Source organism: Plectropomus leopardus, chromosome 10, assembly GCF_026936395.1.
Source record: "Plectropomus leopardus strain MGB_pleo_1.0 chromosome 10, ASM2693639v1, whole genome shotgun sequence".
NCBI classification, from domain to species: Eukaryota; Metazoa; Chordata; class Actinopteri; order Perciformes; family Serranidae; genus Plectropomus; species Plectropomus leopardus.
Genome location: NC_142185.1, coordinates 25,971,040 through 25,996,191, shown reverse-complemented (window position 1 = coordinate 25,996,191; position 25,152 = coordinate 25,971,040). Strand labels below are relative to the sequence as shown.

Sequence of the window (25,152 nt, the reverse complement as noted above, 5' to 3'; positions counted from 1 at the left end):
TAGTAAATCAGCCGGAGTAGAATTAACACATTTTCCAATAGGTTGCGGTAATAGGACGCTTTCAAAACAAGCACGAGAATGTTACTGGGGCATTATCAGAGCAAAACAGGCAGTATTAGTCAGAGGTCAAACCGATTTTATAGCTCCTTCCCCAAAGATGATGTTCACATTAAATTTTAAGTTAATAATTAATGGATTTTGTAACTCCTATTAGCCTTTCTATTTAGGGGATAATCATGCTTTAAGTGTTGAAATGACACTAACCATAATTTGGGGGCTTTGGGGAGGATGTAAACAGGAAGTATAATGTTTCCATTGAGTTAGTTATGCTGTGAGCCGCAACTTTAGTTTTTTTTTTCAGAAAAAACAGGAGGAGTTTCTCTCTCTCTCTCACACACTTTCACTTTCTCACACACAAACACACGTGCGCTTTCAGACTTAATGGATGGAAGTGACTGGTCACATGACTGGTTCAAGTCTACAGCTGTCCACAGATGTTCAGCACAGAAAATATGTCCAAGCTTCACACACACTAATCCAGCTGGATGTCTTTTTGCTGGGCTGCTTTGTTGCATAATGCATAATTCTCATAATGCACCGTGCTAAGTGCCAAACATTTTAGAAACTAGTATTTAAAGTACGTTTTGGTTATTGAAAACTGTGATAACGATTTCAAATGGCTCTAAATAATATAAATTGTGCCTGACTTTGACAGTTTTCTGAGCGATTTCTTACTTTCAGATTCGTTGACTAGTCGAAGTTAAAACTTACATTTAAACATCAGGGGAAAACAGTCTAAAGGAACATCCCTGAAGCAGAATTAGTTATTAGCACTTCCTGTTTGCAATGTACAGACAACGATCAATGGATTACATTGATGCTAAAGAACACATAAAGTGATAGTTTCGGGACACATAGTATATAGTATAGTCAGTGTATTACATACAGTAGTTGGTCGGCGCACTCCCAGTTTGTACAAACTGTTGGGGTTGGTTTGAGTCGAAGTAGACAATATTTAGAGTATGTTCACAACTTAACCTTGCTCTCACTCAGCCTTTTCCTTTGGCACTACATTTCTCATCCAGCACCAGTCAGCTGTTTGGGTCAGAAAGTGCTGTTTGCAGCTGTTTGGCAATCAGACTGAAACAAAACTTCACGTTGAAAACACTTTCAATCCAGCATCCAATTAGACTGATATTGTATTTTTTAGGTAAGCGTTTCTTAAAGTGGCTAAAACACGTTTTGATATCAACCCCTCTAATAAAGCATTGTAATGGTGAGCTCTGGGCTCTGCGCCTCATCTGTTGCTACAAAGCGGAAGCACGCCAACCACCAGCCGCTCCATGTAATACACTGACTATAAATAAGTATCTCATACAGCCCAACTTCAAAACTCACACTGAACTATCCCTTTAAAAATGTGACGGCAGCTTCTTGAGACATAGGGAGGATCTTTTTTCTAGATAGTAATTTGCATCAGACAACTAAGATGATTCTCAGTGTTAAAGTCACACTATGTCTGAAAATATGTGAAATTCTGTGTCTTATGACAAATATTTTGATGCAAATTACAGCAGTCTGATTCTAAAGTAAAGTTTAAAATACCTTAATTGCTTCCATTAGCTTTGTCCAACTGCCAACCATTTTGATAAACAGGCAAAATCAATGGGGCAGAGTAATAACTTGCTTCCTCTTGTTTTTTAAACACCAGCACACACCTGTCCCTTTCACCTTATTCAGTATCTTTGCCTCATGTCTCTTATTCCCCAGGGGGACGTGCCTTACCGTTTGAAAACCTCTGGTGTAAAAGCTCTGGGAATAACTCTGCATTTTCTGTGAGTTATGATGAGAAAAGCTACAGAGGGAAAAAAATGAGCTGGAATTCTCCACAAACAAAATAGCAAGGCTGTAAGAGAACCAAATCCAGGGTAAATTACTCAGTACTTCTTTGAACAATCAGCAGAAGCAGCCAGATTTGGGCTACAATAGCCGCAGCAGTGGGGACACATTCCAAGTCTGGCACTGGGCTGTTCAGGTGGGGGTTTGTGTCGGTGGGAAGCTGTGTGGCAGCAGGCCTGGCAGACATGCTGCTTATTTGCTTTGCATATGCAGCCTTCACATCACATCCCATCACAGTTTCAGTTGCCTTCGTCTCTCTGTTGTCTCTCTCTGTCTGCTCCTCCAGTCCTTTGTTATAATTATGTGACTTCTTCTCCACACATTTGCTAGAGTTGAAACTAAGGTGAAGCAGTGACAGTGTTTAAAGTTTGGTACTTTCCTGCAGCAGATTGACTGATCTGTTCAACAATTTCTCTCAGAGCAAGAAATGTCAAAAAATTACTGACCAGATGGCGTGACATTGGGTACTGATATTCATACTTTCCAAAAGAATACTCATATTTCTCAGGCTCAGATGTGATCAAAATATTGCAATGATTTTGTTATCACAAGTACAAACAAGTGGCAATAAGACAGATAACTAACTACAAACAGCCTGGTCTCACTGCCAGGGCAAAAAAATATACCGCTCAGTTTTGTGTGAGATGAACTGGGCTTTACACCGATTCCAGTGTAAACCCATTCACATCATTATTAGTGTGTTTTTTAGCGACATCACACTGTAACTAAGTAGTTTTGCTGTCTAATTGTATTTGCCAATTCTTTCTCAAAACCATGTTTGCACTCAAAGCAGTATGGTTTTTAGGCAAAAAAAAATCACATCCTTTTCCTAACCATAAACAAGCTATTCTGCTATTTCCTTCTCACCACTACATTCATGCCGCTCAAAGTCGGCTATTTTGTAGGGACACAGCTTTGCCTTTCTAGCAGTGTTTGTGCAAAGCTGGGTGTTTTTTTTTGTGATATCCACAACCCTTTTTCTAACCACAACGAAGTACTTTTGTTGCCTACTCCTAATATATATAACTAATATAACTAATATAATATAACTAGCATAACTATAAACTGAATTACCAGAAAGCTGAAGAAAGAACACAATAAACAGGATTATTGTGATTAAGAGATTTTGTATTCTAATTCAAATAAAATAAATGGGCAAAAAATACAGTTTGAGAGTTAAATCTATACCTTTATCATTATTTTTTTTAGTCATGGCAGAATGAGAAAGACAAAGAGTAGGTAGAGTGTTTCTCCCTGTCACAGTTTTTGGGATAGACAGCGAGGTACTTCAGCACTTGAGAGAGAAATTATCAGTATTGGTCTGCATTTGCATATAAATGAACAATGGTTAACTGTCAGTGAGAGTGAATGATTTTGAGACAGAGAAATATGGAGTGGCACGGCACAGAGGGAGAGACTAAAACTTCAGATATTAAGTAACTTAGAGTGGCACAAAGACAAGGAGGGAACAGTAATACACAACTATGGCTTCAGTGAAACATATGATGTGTAATACACGTATACATTATTTATATTCATAAAATATTGCCAAGGTAACCTTTCAGTTGATGTCAGCTCTGACTTGAAACATGAATAAATTATAGATTATTTGTAATTTTTCAGCTTACATGCAAAATGCCTCTTGTATTATTGTTAATTCAGGTGGTGTCAGGTCCTGTTAAAACAGATCTTGGCCCCACTGGAGCCAGACAGACCAAAACAAAGCCAGGCTACATTAACTCGGTTTGTTCTAGTGTTTTTGGATCCCAGACAACGAAGATTGATGACACACAAGCTTATTTTTCTTATCGGGCTGCAGTTCGCTGAATCTTGCAGCAAATGTCATTTCAAACTTCAAAGGCCTGAGTCTGTAACTGAGCTCACACTGTTCCATTTGTTTGTTTCTTTTTGAACTGAATCAGGTGAAAATGAGTATAGAAACAGGTGGATAGAAACATTTAAAAGTCATGCAGAGTTCACGCAGGTAGGATGCTTTGATCACCTACCACTATTTTGAGGACAAGAAGTCTGGAAGAAAGACTCAAAGTCAGGGCACAGATTGGTTTGCTATTGGCTAAAAGAGAAAAGCCAGTAATTCAGAGAGGCATCTGCGATTCTTTCACTGCAGGTTAAGAGAATACTTCACCCACAAACTTACCATTTGTATAGCAATTACCCGCTGCATTTATTCTTGAATTGGTGAAGAAAAAAAAACACCTTTCTTTCATGCCTTCAAGGTGAAAGGAGGGAAAGAGAAAATTCTTCATGCATTGAAGTCACAAGGATCTTCATTTAACATCAGCAAGAAAATATTCATCAAAATATATGTTTACAAGCTCTCACATAACTCATGCTGCATAATCCAATTCTCATTTATCCAGTTGTATTTGAGAGATGGTGTGCAGGTGCATGGGGGCATAAAAGTTTGCAGATGTATGCAGGTGCTAGACCATGTAGTGTTTTAAAAGTAATGAGTAAGACCTCCTGTAGCCCCATGTATAACAGCTACTGTATGTCTTTGTTACAGTGGCCAAGGGTTTGATTCCAGCCCACGGCCCTTTGCTGCATGTCTTCCCCTCTCTCTCCCCCTTTCACGTTGCTCCTATCCTGTCAAATAAAGGCAAAAAAGCCCCAAAAATTAATCTTTAAGAAAAAGTAATGAGTGAAACCTTGAAATCAATCCTAAAGTTAACAGGAAGCCTATGCAGGGCCGGTTCGATTGTGTTATGTGACTTCAGTGCAGCATTTTGTACAGTCTGAAGGCTTGACTGTGCTTTACTGTGCAGGCAGGTAAAGAGTGAATTACTTAATTATTTACTTCGTCCTCTTCTTCCCAAGTGGGAAATAAGGCTTCAACGATCCAGCGCCATCCATCTCGATTTTTTGCTATCTTGTGAGCCTCACCCCACGGAAGTTTCATTTCTCTCAGCTCGCCTTCAACTGTTCTGCGCCAGGTGATCTTTGGCCGTCCAGGTCATCGTTTTCCAGGCGGTGTCCCAATTAATGCTGCCTTTGGTATCTTGTCCTGGTCCATTCTGAATGTGTGTCCTCGCCATCTGAGCTGCCAATGTTTTATTTTATGGATCACACTGTTGCAGACAGTGTTACGATATTGCTCTCTGTTTGACACTTTGTTGGGCTAGAAGATGCGGCAGATTTTCATCAGGCACCTATTGTGGAAGGCATTGATCTTGTCCATGTCTCCTCTTACCACTCACCAGCAGATTTGATATTGCTGTTATAGAGCCTAATCTTAGTCCTAACATTGTGTTGCTGAGAGTGAATTACAGTAGTCTAATCTTGAGAAAATAAAAGCATGAATAACTTTTTCCAAGTCAGCAAATGATGCGCATGATTTTATTTTTGATACTATTTGATTTTGATAAAAAGATAATGATGATATTGATAACTGATAATGTTCTGAATGTTGCATACAAAACCTTTAACTTATCTTGAGGGTAAAGTAGACAGAGATACTATGCAGAGAGAGAATGATGGACAGGTAATGAGCCTAGCAGACTGCAGGGGGTACCTTAGCTCATTTTGAAGAATAATGCTAGAATGATATGTTGTACATTTACTGCTGTGTATATTGAATAATCACATACTTTCTCAGTGCAGAGGACTTACATCAGTAATATGTGCCGCACAGGAGAATAATATTTAATTTGCTGAGAGGTTATGGGTAGTTTTTATCCAGTGCCAGGTCTTAATAGTGCGGTGAACCATTTGCTATAGATTCTGCACAATTACCTTTAGGGGTCAGCCACAGTACCTGCACTCCTGGAGCCAGAAAACCATGGAGATCTATACCTACATAATTAGCCTTTGCCAGAAATACATAGGTGAATTTCTATGTCAGTCATTTCTTTGCCTCCGGGGTTTGTCCTGTAAGGTAATATAATAAGGTAGTTTTATATAAAAAAAATAATTCTACAGTGTACCAAAAAGGGAATTAGTCATTATTGTTTTAAATAACAGTTATAAACCACCAAATAGGCTATGGAGGAGGAAAAAAGATCAGTGCCAAGCTGAAGGGAATGAGTCGGCTGAATTTGGAGGTAGAGATGGAGTTCTGTGGAGTGGGTGAGGAGGAGAGAAAGAGAATGAGAGAGACAGAGAGTTATTAAGAGTCCTTATCCACATATAGATCACTGAATGTCTTCCTGGCCTGCGAGAACCCTGCCGCCCACCCAACATCTGATAATTACACTTCATTAGGAGACAGGTAGTGATGAGCGAAGAGAGGGCCGACGACTCAGGGGCGGCATGAGACACATGCAAGTAGGAAAGCGAGGCACACTTGAGTGATATACTGTTGTGAGAGGATAATGGGAATTTGATTATGGGGGGAGGGGGGAAGACACGTAGCCGGCTGTGGGATTGTGTATGTTTGTGAGTGTGCATTTGCTTGTTTGTGTTTATGCATGAATGTGGGTAAATTTATTGTAGCTCAGGGGTCTATATTTATTGCTTTGGTTTAATGTCACTGGAAGACAGACAGGACTGCCTTGATGCAAAATGTAATAAGTTCTCTGAGAGCCACACATACATATCCTATAGCTTGACACCCCTCCCTTGCTATTTCCTTGCATTGGCCATACCTATGCCCTACACGTCATGTGCTGTAGCAGTGCTAGAGCAGCAGCAGAGCAGCAGTCGCTGGTACACTCTTAGAAATACAGGTACTGTGGTGAATTGAAGACGACTGAACACAAGAGATTGCTTACTGTACAATATGAAAGTTCATTTTACTGAAAATAATCTTGGAAACTGATTGCCTTAATAAAGTAAAGTAAATATAGCAATGAACCTTAATTCGTGTATACTTTATATCTAATTTTTAAGTGTACTTGTAATTTAGCTGTATTAACTTAATATTGTGAAGTTGATGCAACTTAAAGTCACCTTGTTCTTTCTAAGTGTTAGCAACATCAGTGGACCAAGTTAGTCTGACTTAACTTGATCACAAACAGGATTTTGCCAATAATGAAGTGAGGAGATCTGTGAGTTCTGTTTTAATGTGTTTAAGAAAACACAAATGTGACTGACTTGTACGCAACCAGCAGATATATAGAACAGTATACTTAGTTTACTGATTCTAATTGATTAGATTAAACTGATTCTACTGAGAACCCTTTTATATTTCAAGGGTTTTATCTAGAACCCACCAAGGGGATTTTACAGAGAACCCTTAATAATCGAGGAATTAAGTCTAGAACCCACCCAGGATATGCTACCAAGAAACCATTTATATTCCATGATTTTAGTCTATGACCCGCCCAGGGGATTCTACTGAGAACCCTTTTATATTCCAAGGATTTCATCTAGAACCCACCGAGGGGATTTTACAGCGAGCCCATCTATATTTGAGGGGTTTCATCTAGAACCTACCCAGGGGTTTGAACAGAGAATCCTTTCATAATCGAAGAAATAAATCTAGAACCCACCCAGGGAATTCTATCAAGATCCCTGTCTTATCCCAAGGGTTTCTTCTAGAACCCATCCAGGGGGGTCTAAAAAAATAGTAACTGACCACATCACCCATAGATCTATCTTCCACTAACCATGGCGTTTGTTCTTAATGGAACTCTTAGTCTTATAAAGAACCTCTGAAGAGCACTTTCTTCTTTAGAGGCAAATAGTTTTGGGTAGAACCTCAGTCCTTCAGGATGAACCTTTTTGGAACCTTTTTTTCTAAGAGTGTGAAGGAGTGCTGCAGTAAGATTCAGTCTGGGCAGCGGCCCCTCAGCCTGACAGCCATGTGGGAATGCATCCATATGGAAACATCCTTTACCGCTGTGGGCTTGTCTAAGAACGGCTGAACAGAATCGCTAAAGGTGCGATGTCCCAGAGGTGCAGTGAGGAACAGGGAGCGATCCTGTATTTGTGTGTGTCGATGTGTATGTGCTGTCAACAGAGGGAGAGTGAGAGGTGAGGACTGCAGTATTCCTCCAGCGGGAAGCATTGATTTTCCAGCCCAGCGTGGGGATGTGGGAAATGTCAGCCTCTAATTGAGTTGATAAAACCGTTTTGAGTTTCAGACGTAAATATGGTTTCCCCCACAAAAGGCCACTGCATTAAACAACCCCCATCTGGAGGTCTGTGAGGAATGAAAGGCCTCCTTGTTGTTATTGTGTGTGCGGGTGTGTGCGGGTGTGTGTGGGTGCGTGCGGGTGTTTTTATGTGGCCTTATGCATGCAGAGTTTGTTGTTAGGACAGCACGTGTCTGCAAAAACTGCACGGTGAGACAAACTGACAGGCGCTCGGGCACTGAATGAAATGTTTTCTTTCATTGTGAATCGGGATACAAGCTCGTTAGAATAAACAGTTTTTGTTGTGGCAGGGAGGGCAGAAATGGAGAGTGTGAGTGAGAGGCAGAGGTCATATCCATTAGAGGTGTAGAGGCTGAATAAAGAAAGGGCTGAATGAAGCGTCTGCTGTCCCTGCTGATTAGCAGATTGATATGCAGAGAGGGCAGAGGACTTACCTGCTGCCTTCAGTGGAAACTCACTCAAATGCCAGGGGAGGAATTTATGTGGTTTAGTGTTTCTCACATGATATCTTCTATATAATGCCTAAAGATTCTGTACGTTTTTACAAGTATTAATTTTCTCTTATTGCCAATGGGTGAACAGGTTGTAACTCAGGTTGTAAGACTTTTCCCGACTTTATTGGTTGCCTCCAGCAACCTGTAGAATGACTTAAAGACTCCAGACCGATTTCCTGTATAAATCCAAAAGATCTGACATTATGCATCACTACAGCAATAACATTGTTGAAAAGTAGCTAAGGTTATCTAAGAAATGTAATCTGCTAATGTCAAAAAACAACCGGCATCCACCACAACAGAGTCCAGACCTGCTGCGTTTTCTTTATGTATATTTTGCAGGGACTGAGGTGACGTACCTTCACTTAGCGCCCTGTAGCAACTCAGGCAGAACACGACCAAGCATCTAAGTGCCAGGGGCAGTGTTGCCAACTTGGCAACTTTCTTGCTGTATTAAGCAACTTTTCAGACCCTCTTAGCGACAGTATTTCTAAAATGCAACTGGCGCCAAATTAAGAGACTGTTTTCACATATAGTCCTTTTAGTGCTCTGAAAGTGGACCAAAAGTGAACCAACTGAAAAAGGACTCAGTTCCTCTTGTGTTCACATTATCAGGTCATTTAAAAGAGGACTCAGTTCTCTCTCTGGTCCACACAGGTCTGATGGGGTCTCAGTCCCCTTTCTGTTCACACTATAGCCTATATCCATCTCACCACCCCCTGTGAAGCTATAGTGACCCTAATTGGGGTTGCGATAGTTTGCACTTATGAAGCCTCTTACTTTCATAATGAAGACTGGAAGAAAACGCCTACACTTCTGTGCATTGTAGACTGTTGACATTCGATGTGTTCTTCATTACATCTGCAGTATCATCCGCAGATTAAAATCCTCCGTGCTAGCGCTACAGGCCGTTATGGTTCTGCCTGTGTGTTTTTTGAGCGTCCCAGCTCAGTAATATGTGATTTGGGCTAAAATCCAATGGTAAAGAGCAAAATGAACCCAGAGCATTTTGTGTTCACAATGCACAAGTAAATCGAACCGCACTGCAGAACCGAACTCAGACCACCTATCTGAGTGGACATGTCAGTTGGCTACGCAGCTCGCCACATTACATGGTGAGCTAACGTGATTCATGGCACTAACCTATTTACAAGTATTATGCCTGTGTTGATTTAGCCTACAATAAATGATGTAACGGTACAAAGTGCTTTCTACCAGCCAGGAGTGATGCAGCCAACAAGCTAACCGTCACCTGAGCTAATGTTAGCTAGCTAGCTGTAATTGAGGTATTCTAAATGGATTAGCTGATGGTTACTCGCAGCCTTATGTCAGCTGATAATAAAATCTTATTCATAAACAGCAAGCTAGTAATGGTTTTCTAAATATAAAATACATTTTATTTTTCAACTTTTTATTAATATGATGATGCTCTATCATGGTCAGTCTCGTGTTTGTCAGTGTTTAGGCTAATGCCCGCGCAGATGCTCAATCGCAAATGAAAGTGAATGGTGCCGTTTGTTTCTGAAATAGTAATGGGAAAGAAGATTGCTTTCTTGTTTCTGGGTGATATTTGAATAATTTAGCCATATAATTCAAATGCCAAAAAACAGCTTGTCTTCTGTGCTTAAATTTTAAAAAGTGCCCATCATTAAGATGCTATACAGTTGTATAATCAAGTTTAAAGTTGTGAAGAGCGCATGTGAACACACACATGAGAGTGCATGTGTGCCTGTCTGTATCTATAGGGGCTCAGCTCTCATTATTAGGAGTGATAATTGGACAGGGTTTCACACATTACACACTTTCTGTTTCTCTCACATTCATATGTGAGCACACACACATTTGTGGCTTAGCCTACTGGTAATTAACAGACATAATTAGGCAGACAACCATTCGTATAGGGAATGCATGCTCATGCAAACACACACACACACACACGAAGACACACATTACTTCCCTGGTAATTAAGAGTATTAATTACAAGCATAGCTGTCCCTGTGAGACTCTGTATCACTCACAGACTGGCACGCAGCAGGGTTCTTATTACTTTATCTCACCACACCATCACCCCTCTCCCTCTCTCAATCTCTCTGGATACACATGCACACACATGTACTCTCTAATATACACCTGATGGATAAACAAATGGTTGCTAATTAGTCTGAGACTGATAGCTGGCCATAGGTTAACCTCCGCTCATTCGGGAATTAAGAGAGATCTGCTGGCTTGAACTATAACACAGCAGCGTGCCTAAGGGGCTGTGCCAGTGTCTCTGATTTTTGTCAAATGCACACTCTGCCTCACTCTTTTCTCGTCTGCACTTTGTTAAACTGCAGCAGCTGAATTTCAAAAATGAGGCCAGGAGATACAGTTTCCATCTGTGTTGCACATGGTTTTATCTGTAAAATGGGCTATTCTACTTTCACTGTAGTATGCACACTAACCTAGGTAGACATGTAGGTCAAACTCTCACTCCAGTCACGGTAGAGCAGTGATACTCAACTTAAAACCCGTGGGCTAAATCTGGCCCCTGGTCGGCAGGGACGGCCACCCAACAATTTTCTGATTCAAAATAAAAATAAAGTGATTCACACTGGGAATTGCTTTTGCATTTTTAGTATGTAAACGATGCCAGAGTGCATAAAACAACATCAAAATAGAACTTGTTTATCAAAAAAAGTGCAAGTGAAGGGTATCCGCATCTCTAACAATGGATTGTAGCTGACCCAGCCTGTTAGCTCAGGACAACAACTATGAGACAAAGAGCCTTAGGAAAAATATCTGTCCATATAACTGTTCGACCGGGAGCACGCCTTGCCTCAAGAGCTGCAGGCGTATTCCCAGTTAACAAACTGGCCTTCCACCCTTTGACACTGGAGCTGTGGTGCACCCTCGGCATTAGAGGAGCCTGACATCATTTATGGAGATATTTTACAGGTCATTCCCAAATTTCAGAGTGGTTGCGTGTTTGGATATTGCAGGATAGGGTCTGAGCTGTCAGGGTGGCACACATGCCCTGAATGTGTGAGCAGCGTCAGGGGAGGTGAGAAGAGGAGGCATTGCGCAGTAAAATTGCAATCCAGAAGCAGAACATGTTAAACCTTTAAAACTTGGAGCAACATCACTTTTCTTGTGCTACTTTCAGATGCCTTTAAACCTTTGAACCCTGATCCAATTGGTGTGATTTGTGATGAGAGAATATGCAATTAGCAACTTGATAATTAATGTTCCACATGTGGCAAGAAATTAGTAGATTATTACTAATATGTAATACATAATTGCATATTTAAAAATATGTTAATCAGAATTATTAGAATAGTCTTGTTTTTTTAATTTTCTTTTTTATTTATAATAATATAATACAAATTAAAAAGTTATTTATTTATTTATTTATTTAACTAGCACATTTTCGGGTAATTTTCTTTTCCTTTAACTATTTTTTCTTTCTCTATCTTTCTTTTCTTTATCTTTCTTTGTTGTATAAATAAATAAATCAATAAATCAAATTTGTTCAGGTTTCAAAGGGTTCAATCCCTTTGAAGAAAATGTATGCTTGCATACTGCATACAGCTTAGTATAGCCTCAGTACTTAGTGTCTCATTACTAATAAAGCTATTAGAGTGACTGATTTTTAATAAATAAGGAGAGGATTATTGTGGGTGGTTTATGACCTGGTAATCCTCATCCTACTCATATGTTCTTATAAAGCAATCTGAAGATGCATAATATTGCTATATTTTTGCTGTAAATGTAAAATCTTTATGTGCTGTAATCACCAATCCTGTATGTGGTTATACGTATTTTATTATTTCTCAATCATAATGGTACGCACAAACTAATACTGTGTTGTCAATGTCTTTCTCTCTGTGTCTCTGCAGTGGACGGCTGTACAGACTGGTCAGTGGACTACCTGAAGTACCGGGTGCTGCAGGGTGAGCCGGTGCGGCTGAAGTGCGCTCTGTTCTATGGTTACATCCGGGCCAACTACAGCCAGGCACAGAGTGTGGGCCTCAGCCTCATGTGGTACCGCAGCTCGGGCCTGGGCCACAGCGACTTCGAGGAGCCCATCTCTTTCGACGGCGTGCGTATGAGCAAGGAGGAGGATGCCATCTGGTTCAGACCTGCTGACCTCCAGGACGTGGGCCTGTACTCCTGCGTCTTACGGTAGGATGGAGGGAAAAGACATTATGCTGGGGATAACGCATTTAAATGGCCAGTTTAGTAAGTTATCTCATTTCGTTTTGCTGTAGTTTTCACAATCCTGTTTCTCTCTTAGACACAGTTTCGCATTAAATGAGAAGATTAATATCACTCACATGTCTGTGCATTAAGTATTGAGCTGGAACTTGAAGGTGATCAGCCTTGCTTCAGTGTAGAAACTGGAAGTGAGAGGAAGCAGCTAACCTGGTTCCCTAAAAAAACTCAAAAATATTCCTACCGCCAACCCTGAGATCTACAAACTGGCATTTTGTTCTACAGCATAATTTGTACACAAACATAAATGTAAAAGAAAAAAAAATCACAAGACACACATAGTCTTGATGTTTCAAGACAGAAAGCAATTAAACATTTTATCAAAATTTTGAACCATTTCTTGAAATTAGGGAAATTAGAGAGAATGTTATTGCTGAAAAAAAAAGGTAGCCATTTTCAAGAATGTTCTTGAAGTAAGTTTCATCATCTAAATCCTCTTATTTGTCCCTGAAATGTGTAATTGACACTGTTTAGGGCTGTGTAGTTGCAGAATTATGTATAACTTTTAGCAGTAGCAAAGCAATATAACGCATTATTAATAGCTTTCATTAAGCTGTACAGTATTGCCCACCACTGGATTTGTAGTGAGATGCAATAAACTTGGGCTTAGCTTTGATTATCAGCTATGAAACAATGTTACCCTCTTCCATATAAACATATACTGTGCAGAATTTTTCCTGAAAAAAAAAGACTGTTTATAGACTCATATAAAAGTAATTGCTTTAAATCATCATCAAGAAGTATGCAGCAGTATATTTTTCTGCAGAGTCTTTGCCCCCTGCCTGTATTTTCTTGGATTCTTCTTATTTACCATGTATGGGACATTTATGGGTGTGTGCTCCCACAATGCGCAGGTGAGATGGGGAATTTGTAAAAAAAGGTAGCAATCAGGTGCAGCAGACACCCAAGAGACACATTGCATAAAAAATGCAAATAAACGAGGTGAAATGCTAAAAGTAGTGTAATTAGTGGCTCATTAGTCTGTACAGACAGTGATATTCTCAAGGAAACATTACCTTCAGACGCAGGTAATCAGTAAAAGTAATATTTAACATTTTGAAAATGACTTGCCCAACACTCCAGCACTTGTAACTTGTGTGTTTACCTTTTAAATCAGATGAAATTGACTGATCCCATTAGGTAATTGATCGTATAGTGAGCTATAAGCGCTGTGAAGTGGCGAGGGGAGATTAACTGTACAGACAAAGAGAGATAACCGAATACAAACACAAACACCCACACGTACACACTCTTTAGTGGGCCATTACAGAGAGACTCTTCCTAATACAAGATGCATAATTATGTGGCAGTAACTTATTAACCTTTACAGTGGAGAACATCCTTCAATAAACGGCTCATTGCAGCTCTTCATTTCAGAGAGTTTTTAATAAACCTAGTTAAAGGCCTCTTAAAGACCCAGAGAGGCTTGCAGGATACACTGAGTGTGACCGGGGGAGTGTGTTTGTCAATGATACCCCAGCCTGTACTGCAATTCATTACTGCACTCTGTAGGACTAATCTGGCACAAACAGTCTTGTCTCACTGTAAATTAATATTGTCTCCTGATTATTGACAATTTCTTCCAACAAGGCTCGATTTCTATTCAAATGTTTGAAATTCAGAGCAGACTTCAGCTCTGTGGAGCACTACATTGTAAAAAGTGCCCCCAGCTCTGTCTTTCTCGGTGCTCGTGTTGAGCTGGGGGGGATTTTAAACTTCTCAGATAACCTAATCAGAACACTGCGAGAGATTTGCCTCTGAGCTGAAATCAATTGTCTTTGTTAGGGTGTAAGCTTTTGAGTCACACATTTTAGCACATATGACCTAAACACTCTCCCCTAAAACTCCCCGCAGGCAAAGACAGGGAAAATATGCCTCCGTCTTTTCTTCAGAGTTCATACAGTAAACGCCGTAGACATTCATTTATTCAAAACTCAGACATCGAATATTATAACAACCCTCATTTACATGGCTAGTGATGAACAATAAAGATGAATCAGCGCCGTTTTGACACATTATCATAAAAAATTGAATATATACAATAAGCTTTGTAAAGGAAGGCTTTGTTGCAGGGCTGATTGATTTGGTAATCGATTTACCTAATTGTTCACCTAATAAACTGGCAGCTCAGTGTATAATCCAAAACCTTAATAAGTTACTCGGCTATAGAAATGTCATCATTAAAACATGCAATTAAAAGCACATTAAGTGCCACTTGTACTGTATAGCATGTCAGAATGAGCATGCACAGTATGTGTCATATTTCACAAATGTTATTTCAATGTAAATTAGCCCTGAGATGTAATTCAGTGGCTTCAATGACCTCTGCTATGATGTGTTTCATTTCATCATTTAGGGTTGCTCTTTTTTTTCTAAATCTGCATTTACAGATTAACCTCCTCAACTCTGTGAGGACGCTGGCGTCATTAGCTGACGTTACTGCGTTTCAGAGGCTGCAACGAGCTGAGTTTTAAAGCTAGAGAGAAGATATCATATGAAAGTAGAAGACCTAAAAAGAGGGTTAAAAAATGCTCCAAAGTAAGACTATAATCTGGTGAGGGAAAAAATGGCATTGACATTTTCATTGGAGTCTGTTGAAGTGTCGTGATATCTTAATGAAAATGGATCTCATGGGTACCCATGAGTCTCTATAGACATGCCCACTTTATGCTAGTCCTGCACACTTTTGAGCCAGAACTTTATTTCCATTTATTGTATTTGAATATTTCTGCAAACTGGGGTCCCTAAGCAGTCTTGGAATTGCCTAAGTTGGGTGTGACTGGAAAGCTAAGACTCTTGTGGATTCAGTGAGCCCAATTTTACTCGTGTGGTGATTTTAGCCCCTAGAGTCGAGTAGACCATTTAATTGTAGTGAGACCATTTTTCTAAAGTGGACATCTCTGTATAAAATGACCTATAGTGACCTCTGGATAATCGCAGCCTCATGAAACTTTACAACCGCAAATTAGAGACCTGGGGCATTCAGAGGATTTGTAACTTTTCAATATAAGTTTGTTGACAATAAGCGAGTTTCTGAGCAGTTTCCAGGGCAGAAGTGCTGGCCAATCACTGAAAATGCTATTCTTACAGATATCTCATTAAAAAAAATTGACACCAAATCCCAGCATGTTTTTTTCTGTGGTATTTGTTTAAATTTAACACCAATCTAGCTAGAGGTATTGAGGAAGCCAAGGCAGTAATTGTATACATGTGATTGTACCTAAGTCAGCCTCCAGCGTTTAAATGCAAGGAAGTAATCTAACCATCCTCATACCGCCAACATGGAGTGAAACAGAGTAAAGAAGCGCTGCTTGGTCCAGAGTGAATATCTGTCGAATATCCACCTTAAAAAATAAGTTCACCGCCATTAAAGATGATAGCATCTGCAAAGTCAGCATATTGCTGAAGTAATGAGCTCTCAGTTTCCTTGATAATTGTCTTTAACTAATAACAGTCCCTTACAAAGCAAGTGCTATCCACATGTCTTGATAACTCATCCCCAAGCTAAAATAATACTTAAAGTGTCTCTGGATATAAACCAAAGACAAGTGCCTTCACAGGTGGCGGCTGGAATTAAATGATTTGATTGGCCTACTGAATTTCAAGGCCACAAATGAACTAAAATGAGGGAACGAATTATATCTCCACTGCATGATTCAGCCAAAACAAAGGAATAAATTAACCAATCTTAAGGCCATGCAAAAGTAAAGTTAAGACGTGTTAGCATAATAGGGCCACGCAATAGCATCTCAAGCGCTGGATTTAGTAAAACACAGCCCTGATTTATTTATTTTTTTCTCTCCATGGCACCTCGGGGCTCAGTAAATAACACGGCACTTCAGTAAGGGCATGCTTGAAAAGGTAACGTTAACGTCAGTGCGTCATTTTGCACTTTGAATTGTTGTCAAAATAAATAACATTTTGCCAGAAAGTATCAGTATGGTTCAATCCCTCTGCAGATTTGTTGACTCCATGGCCATGGCCTTTGAAGGAGCTTGCCTGCACTGTCTTTGAGATGTAACAGCACCTTAGGGCTGTGTGATACACAGATATTTCTGCCCACAGAGACCGGTCAGGTTGAGATGCTTGGAGAATGCATACCAGAAATTTAGTGGTGGTGAAGGCAATGAGCTATTTAGGGGGGATGATGACTGCACACTATGCTACAATGATTTTATTGTATCACAATTCAATCTGATCTTGATGTAAGCACCCTCAAATTAAAGCTGATAGTCGGTGCTTTAAAGCTGTAGTCATTGTTTCATTTCTAATCCAGTGCGCCGCAGTACAAAAGCCAGCACAACAAAAGATGTGTCACTGCCCTAATACCTTCTGACTGCACTGTATATATGGCAGGATACTTTCCAATAGCTCTGGGCGTGTTGTGTACTGTTTATAAATGTAGGTAAAACCCTCCGTGTTAAGTTCAGCTTTTCACTGAAGCCCTCCAGATGTTTTACTCAGACAGAGATATGGAGGCGCACCCAAGTGTGTGTCTTTCGGCAATGCATAAATGTGTGCACGTGTGAATAGTTATCTTTGTCCTTCTCTGTCTGGGAAATTTAAGTCTAATCGCCAGTTTTCACGTGAAGGTGACTTCATTTACATAGCAATCTCTTTGTGCTTTCCTCCGCTCTCCCTCTCTTGCACCCCTTTGCTCTTTCTCTGCCTTGCTCTCCTCTGCACGTCATTTCGCATAAGGCCTGTAACATCGATTCAGATCCATCACTCTGTCCTCCTCGCTCTGCCTCTCGAACAGCCACAGTCCCTCTGTGTTTCTCCTGATGAATTATTTTTATAATAGTTCTCGTAATGAGTCTGTCTTCTAGAGGAGGTGAAACCATGTGTGTTTCCTTCCCGTGATTACATTATCCAACATGTGGGATAATAATGTGTGGAGAATTACAGCTAACGTGAGCCGCAGACTAATATCCAAAGCAGCTACACTCAAATAGAATGTGACAGACGTGAAAGACACCACAGGACTGTGCATCGACCCCCGGCTGTCCATCAATCAAGCACCACCACTGACACCTTCCCACAAAGCCACAGGGTGCCCGCTGTGAATATTTAACATGTAGCTGTGTCTCCTATTGGCTCCCTGGGGACTTTAATGGCTCAGGTGCATGACTGAGAGAGGTCATTTCTGATCATCTTCTCGTTATATCAACAAGCAGCGGGGGCTGACTTTGTAGGTGTGTGAGTTTGCAGACACGTGCATGTATGTGTCCGCGTGTGTTTGCATGGTTGAGTTTGTTCTGTAGACAAATATATTGTCCAAGTGTACTTTGTAAGCCTACAGCACCGCATCTTCCCACTCCATTCCCTGTAGATAGGAGGCATTGAGTCGATAATGTTAGATTTCAGCACCAAGAGGGCACTGCTCTGTTGCAGTATCTTGCATCTTACTTTTGCTTCCTACAGCATTTTCCAGATGCCCTTTTAGTCATCTTCTATGTTGTAGAAGTATACAGTATCTTTTTTTCTCCTTCCAAGTAGCTATTCTCCTTCTGCTCCTCTCATCGCTATCTCTACCCAGTCTTCCACAACTGCACGTAGCCACATTAGTCTTTAAAGTACGTGTGTGTGTGTGTGTTAGTGTGTGTGTGTGTCTGCATCTGTGTTTTATGGTCCCAGGGGGTCAGAGGTGTTTATATGAGAGAGGTGACTCCCTTATTGCTTCCATAACCTGAGTAGATCATATGAAACCCTGTCATTTACAGTGAATGGGAGCATCTGGCGAGCCGTAAATGTAATGTAATGAAATGAAATGAAAGCCCATATGGCTGCATGCACAGCCGCCCGTTCGACCGGCTGAGTGACTGACCGTGTCAGATCACAGCCAGGCTTGGCCAGGCGGCAGAGGATGGAAATACAGACAGACAGATGTTATAAAACTATGTGGACTTTTAGTCTGGGGCTGTTTTTTTATGGTTTGAACTAGGCCACTTACTTCAAATTAAGGAAAACATTAATGTTACAGCTATTTTAAATTAGAGTGTGACTCCAATTTAGTGGCAACAGTTTGGAGACGGCTCTTGCTCGTTTCATCATCATAGTGCATCAGCTTTCTGTTGGTTAAACTCTGATACATGTACTCATTACCTCTGGAATCGGCTGCTGCACCAGCAATCTTTAAGGTGCATTGTTCTTAAAGGGGACCTATTGTTCTTTTTCCTATTTTATGTATATAATTTCATATATCATATATACAGTATAATGCAACAATGCTAGATGTTCATATTAAAAGGGGACAATATATCAAATAATGAGGTAAATATAAATAAACCTTAAGCTTCAGCGTTTACTAAATACTCCGTTACAGTTTTTTTTTTCCACTTTCGAGACAAGCTGATGTCAGCTCTTGAAGATTGTATGCTGACATTATGTAGCTTAAACTGCTACATGTAGCTTTATGCTAACATCGGGAAAACTTCTAGTCTTGTTCATTTCTCTGCAAATGCTGATCATATTCCAGGTGGAGCATGTCCAGTTGTGAAATGGATACTTTTGTTGTTCAATTTTTGCTTGACAGTCTTGCTATACTCAGTTATGCAAGTACTCTGCTACATGTAGCTACATAGTAACATCAGAGAAACAATATAATCTTGATTTTCAATGTTATAAATATCCTTCTGATTTCAGATCATATTCTTGCTGGAACATATCTAGTTATGAAGATTTAGATTTTGATCAATGATGATTTTTCCAATAAAGATGCTGCTATTCTTTTAGATAGAGGGTAAATATAGGTGATCCAGCGGATAGTATGTGGAAAATTAAGTGAATTTTTATTTTAGGAACATTACCGCATGTAAACATATTTTAGATGAAACCAAAACACAGGCTGAACCTGAAAATGAGCATAATAAGTCCCCTTTAATAAACTCCAGTACATCCAGAACTGTGACGCCCACTCATTCCCACTCCTGTGACCACACGACCCCAGTTCTAAAGCGCCTCTACTAGCTTCCTGCCCCGCAAAAGATTCAACCGAAACTCCTTTTTACACACAAATCTCTGCATAAGGACCTATCTCACCCACCTTGTCAACTGCTTCAATCCTTCCTGCAGCCTCTGTTACCCCGACGCCACCCTCCTCATCCCTTCTGTTCAGACACTGGACCAGGCTTTGATGGTGCCTTCTCCTTCTTCTTAAACTCTCTTCCCAAACGCATCCATGAATGCACCAATCTTAAGGAATCACTCAAAATTCACCGTTTTAGAACAGCTTTTAATTTTTTACATACAGTGCTTCCTTGTGCCTTGACTGTTTTTTAAGTTTTTTTTTATCAAACTTGTCATGTAAAGTGTCTTTGAGAATCTCAAAAAACACCCTATGAATAAAAATGTGTCAAACCTCACTAAAGCTCTTGCGGTTGAAAGTGGGCAAATCCCTGCAGCAAGGCTCAAAATCATGTGGAAAGACTTCCCAAAGGTTGTTATAGATAGAAAAAGAAAGTGTCCACATACTTTTGGCCACGGAGCCTACGGTTTGCAGGGAACACCTCATCACTGTCACGTCTAAGGAGGCGGGTGCAGTGGGATGGTTTTGTGTCAGTGGTGATGGGGGTTGGAAGTGACGTTGGCTCTAATGATGATGATTATGACAACAATAACAGCACGGTAAGACAGACAGAGGGACACGCTTCACCTCTGCCAGCTCGTGTGCATCAGAGGTGAAGTGTGTTGATGGTTGCTGGGAGATGAAGGATGGGGGATGTGCAGCGGGGACTAACTCCTTGTGATGACCAAGCAGCTTTCTCCTTCCTTCATGTCGTGGGGCCCTCTCAGCGTTTGTCTCTTCTCTGATTAGCATTCCCAGGCCCCAGCTGACTCCCCCCATAAATCCAATAGTGGTCGTGAGTGTGAGTCATTGACTCGGTAAAGCTGCTGAACACGTCGTTATTGCTAACCCCACAAACATCGGGGAGGGGGAGGGAGCCAGAGGAGGGATGGAGGAGGATAAAAATAACTTAAATGGGTATCAAAGGGAGTAAACATAAAATTCTACTTGTTTGAGTCTGTGCAGTATCAGTGAGTTGTTTTATTTTTTATAATCTAACGTCAGTACTATTAATGTTGTAGTATGCAGGGGTGTAATTTATGGAGGGAAATACAGGGGACATGCCCCCTTGACTTTTTCAGAGGGCAGGCTTTTGACAGTCCAAAAATGAATATATTACAAAAACAGAGGGAGCTGCACACACTAGAACTTCTTTTAAACTTCAAATGTGGGAGCAGTATCTATTGTATTGGAGCTTGGAGTGTCTAGTTTAAACATTGTAAAAGGTCTTAAAAACTTGAGCTCTATAGGGTGTAATGGCATTTTTTTATATATCTCTAAAAGTATACAAGAAATAAAAACTATTGATTTTTGCATCCTTTGTTACATTATTAACATGAAAAATGTGTTTTGCTCCTCACTTTACACATTTTGCTGTATTGTTTTTGTAAGGTTTCTAAACAATGTGATTACCCAAACTTGAAGTAACTTGATTACTCAAATTTGAAATGATACCGGTATCGGATTCAGTACTTTGTTACCGGTACCCAACAGTACCTTTTATCGGTGCTTTACTCTCTCTGTATTAACAAAAAATGGAATATTTGAACAAGCTGCAGGTGAGACGTGGTAGACAATTTTACCCATCTAGCAGTGATACTAAATTATAACTTATATCTTAAAACAATAAATGAGAGAAAAGACAACAGATGCCCAAACTATTGCAATAGATCATCACAGTTTTGTCTCCCTGGAAGCGATGGACTGGCTGTGGAGCTCAGTGGCCGGCTTCCCAGTTTAGGGGTGCTTCTACCTGCTGTCTGACATTGAACCTGGCTGCCAGGCTTCAGGCGCTTTGCAACATTTTCCACGTCTTGTCTTAACTCGGTGTTCTCACCCAGATGCGCTCTCGGCTACAAACACCAATGGATTTAACGTGAACTGGTTCTCTTTAATACTCACGTAATTCGGCCAGTAGTCTTCAAAGTACTGAGTCCTACACCCAACCATAGCCAACAGGCTATCATGTATTACCATAAGTAAAAGTAACTATTTGAGAGTGGTTTCGGCTCCACTTTTTTGTCTATGGGGTGAGTCAAAATCTTGATAAATTTCATTACTTTTTGCTGCAAAATATTTTGTAACAACATGAAGGGGACATGGTTGTGTTTTGTTCACAGGATGGCTATCTAAAGACCTTTTAAAGAAACTGTGTTTGTATTAACTGCTTCAAAATGAAATTAGTGACCCTCATAGGATGACATATGATAAAGGTGTTCTCACTGAACTCCCAGTATCAGACAAGTAAAGGTGAATCTTAATCTCCTTGTATTGTTGTTCTCTGCCCACAGGAACTCCACGTACTGCATGAAGGTGTCCATGTCTCTGATAGTGGCGGAGAATGACACAAACCTGTGCTACAACTCCAACATGAGACGAGCTGAGAAGGCTGAGCTCAGCAAGAGTAAAGACATCCTCTGTCCTGACATAGATGACTATGTTGAACCTGGCAAAGAGCCGGACATCACCTGGTTCAAGGTGAGCTCGCTCTCTGAATGTTTGTGATTCTGTGGTTTTATTGATCTCCACTGCCGTGTGATTTGTGTATCATTTATGCACTCGCCTCAAGGTTCATTTCTCTTTGTGTGTGTGTCTTGAATATTTGTTATTTTCTGGGGAAAAGTAATAAGGAAGGCATCTGTCTTTGTGACTATACAAGCGAGAAATATTCTTGAATGGTCCATTGGTTTGTTTTCAACTAATTTCTCGGCTGTTTATGTTTAAAAGCCTTGTTGGAAACGTGGTTCCAGATCACTTAGGAAGATTATGTATGGATGCAAATTATCACGATGAATTACATAAGAGCAATTCATCTAAAGGGAACAGGGGCTGAGCAGAGGGCAGCCTCAGAGATGGCTTTCATAATAAACAGAAAACTTGTGAAAGGAGAAAATTGTGCGATGTCACTCTCTGCCCTGCGGATTGAGTGGATGCCCTCCAAATGCTCCCAGCCCGTGATCTTTATTCAGTATGCACCTTCCTGTCTCTCACCTGGGTCCTTGCCTTTCCCAGGTCAGGCATGGCCTGCGGACAACAAAGTGCATCCCGGTTAAGGGCCCAGGCCAGACTAATCACAGGCAGATCAGCAGTAGATTAGCTGGCCGGGCTTGACCTCTAGGTTTTTTCCAGAATTCAATTACGGTCTGGGTAATGACTGGGAGTGCTGGAACCCAGAGTTATTTGGACCACTGCGGAGCCACAGTGATTGAATCCAAAGGTTGCCGGAAGCGATGGTGGAATAAAATCCACCGAGCCACCGTTGTTGCTGCACTGTAAAATCTGACAAATTGATCTTACATAAAATAATCTTTAAAACCGATTAAAGTAAAGTAAATATAACTCTAAATCATAATTTAAGTTTACTTTATATCTAAGTGGTAATTTTCCTTGATATTTAACCGTATCTACTTAATTTTGTGAAGTTGTTGCAACTTAAAGATGACAAGTGAAATCACCTTGTTTTTTGTAATTGATAGCAACTTCAATAAACCAAGTTAGTCTGACTTAACTTGCTTATTGCAGAGGATTTTGACAATGATAAAGTTTGGAGATCTGCGAGTTCTGTTTTCTGAACGTTTAAGAAAATATAAATATTATTAACTAGTATGCAACCAGCAAAATACAGATATATATCACAATAAACTTGATTTACTGAAGTTGCTACAACTTGGAAATATTTATTTAATAAAATCTGTAATTTTTAAGTTACAAGAACTTCACAAAATGAAGTAAATTTCACTAGTTTTTCAGTAAACTTAACAATTAGATATAAATTAAACATCAATTAAGATTAATAATTATATTTACTTAAATTTTTCAAGGTAATTTGAAGTGGAAGCAGGAGGCTTCACATGCCCCAGCCCACTGGGGAACTTATGAATTCTTTACACTTGCAGAAAATAAAGTGTATGCTAATTGGCTCTACGGGTAGATTTTATAGGACACGGCAACCATTTCTGACAATCATGACAACGTTAAAACTGTGTGCTCGTCCATAACTGATCCTTATTCAAAGCAAATTACAATGACTATACACAGCTGTGACTGATGTAATTATCTATTTGTTTGCACAAATATGTGTGTGAGTATTTATGTGTACATTTGGATTAATTTTGCTGTTTGTTCATGTGTGTCTAAAATGTGTACATGTATGTATTTGCATTTATACTTTCATTTTAGTATTTTATAATTTGTCTTTCAGTTTTTCAGTTTCTTTGGAGGAGGGTTTTTTGTTGTGCCTTTTTAAAGGGACAGCATACAAGATTTTATATTTTGGAATTTTGTTAAGAGCAAGTAAAAAAAATGAAATAAGATAAAAATAAAATAAAATAAAGATAATTGGTTTCCTAGATATTTCAAGTAAAATCAACTTGTCATATTTTACAGTGTGCCAGAGCCACCGAAGGTCTGCAGAGAGGATCGCTTCATGGACACACTTATTGTGCCTGCACACACACATATATATATTCACACATGCTCTCACACAAACACACTTATGTTGCCAGCAGAGACGACTGTAAATAACATTCCCCGTCCTCTGTGCCTCTACTGGAGTATTGAATGGAGAATATTTAGTTCCATGCAATAAATCTTGATCAGATAAGTAGGATAATGGCTCAGCTTTATCGTTTTACTGTATGGAGTTTTTATGTCAGAGTGCCAAGCTGTGCAACTCCACCACTTCATCCACTTTCTCTAACACTCAGTGACGCTCCAAAGTTTTTATGTCCAGCTCAAACCACTTGAAATCTTATGGATCTAATTCATTATGAAGAAGGTCTTAAATTTCTTAATGTCGGGCTTGGCTTAGAATATTTAATTCCTGACCATGTGCAGTATACTTCCCATCTGTCTGCTGCCAGTCATTTTCTATTCTGCCTCTCCAGTGATTCATCAAAAGTAAGCTTGTAAGTTTGACCTGAGTGTCCTTCTCCTAATATACAGGAGTGCCGTCCAAAGCAGTGGCGTGCCAGTATCCTCCAGAAGCGAGACATTCTGTCCATCCAGGAGGTAAAGGAAGATGACATTGGGAATTACACCTGTGAAGTCCAGTTTGGTGGCTTCGTGGTCAGGAGGACAGCTGAACTCACAATCACTGGTAAGTCTTCAAGAAAAGCAAAAAACAAAGGTAAAAAGTTTGTCTTTGTGAAAGGGCTGGGGCGTCGATTTTACAAACTCTACTGTTAATGTTGGGAGAATCAATAGAGTAGCAGTTCTAACAGTCGCTAGAAGAAAAGGAATGGATGGTAAAACACACACACACACACACACACACACCACTGAGTACTGCAGCGATGTCCTGCTGCTGTGTTAATTGCTGGGGGAGGTTGAATGCTGTGGCCTGGCCTCTATCCCTTCTTCTAACTCAGCACTTTCCAGCCAA

The 25,152-nt window shown here is 40.1% G+C and overlaps 1 protein-coding gene across 5 annotated transcripts in view; it reads left to right on the top strand.

Moving 5' to 3' along the window:
• il1rapl1a (interleukin 1 receptor accessory protein-like 1a) overlaps positions 1–25,152 on the top strand; it is a 255,917-nt gene that overhangs the window by 100,697 nt on the left and 130,068 nt on the right. For all 5 annotated transcript variants that reach the window (XM_088083416.1, XM_088083414.1, XM_088083415.1 and 2 more), the window contains exons 3-5: positions 12,328–12,613; positions 22,061–22,247; positions 24,714–24,867. In XM_088083416.1, the coding sequence (XP_087939542.1) occupies positions 12,328–12,613; positions 22,061–22,247; positions 24,714–24,867 (627 nt within the window). The remainder of the gene's footprint in view (positions 1–12,327; positions 12,614–22,060; positions 22,248–24,713; positions 24,868–25,152) is intronic.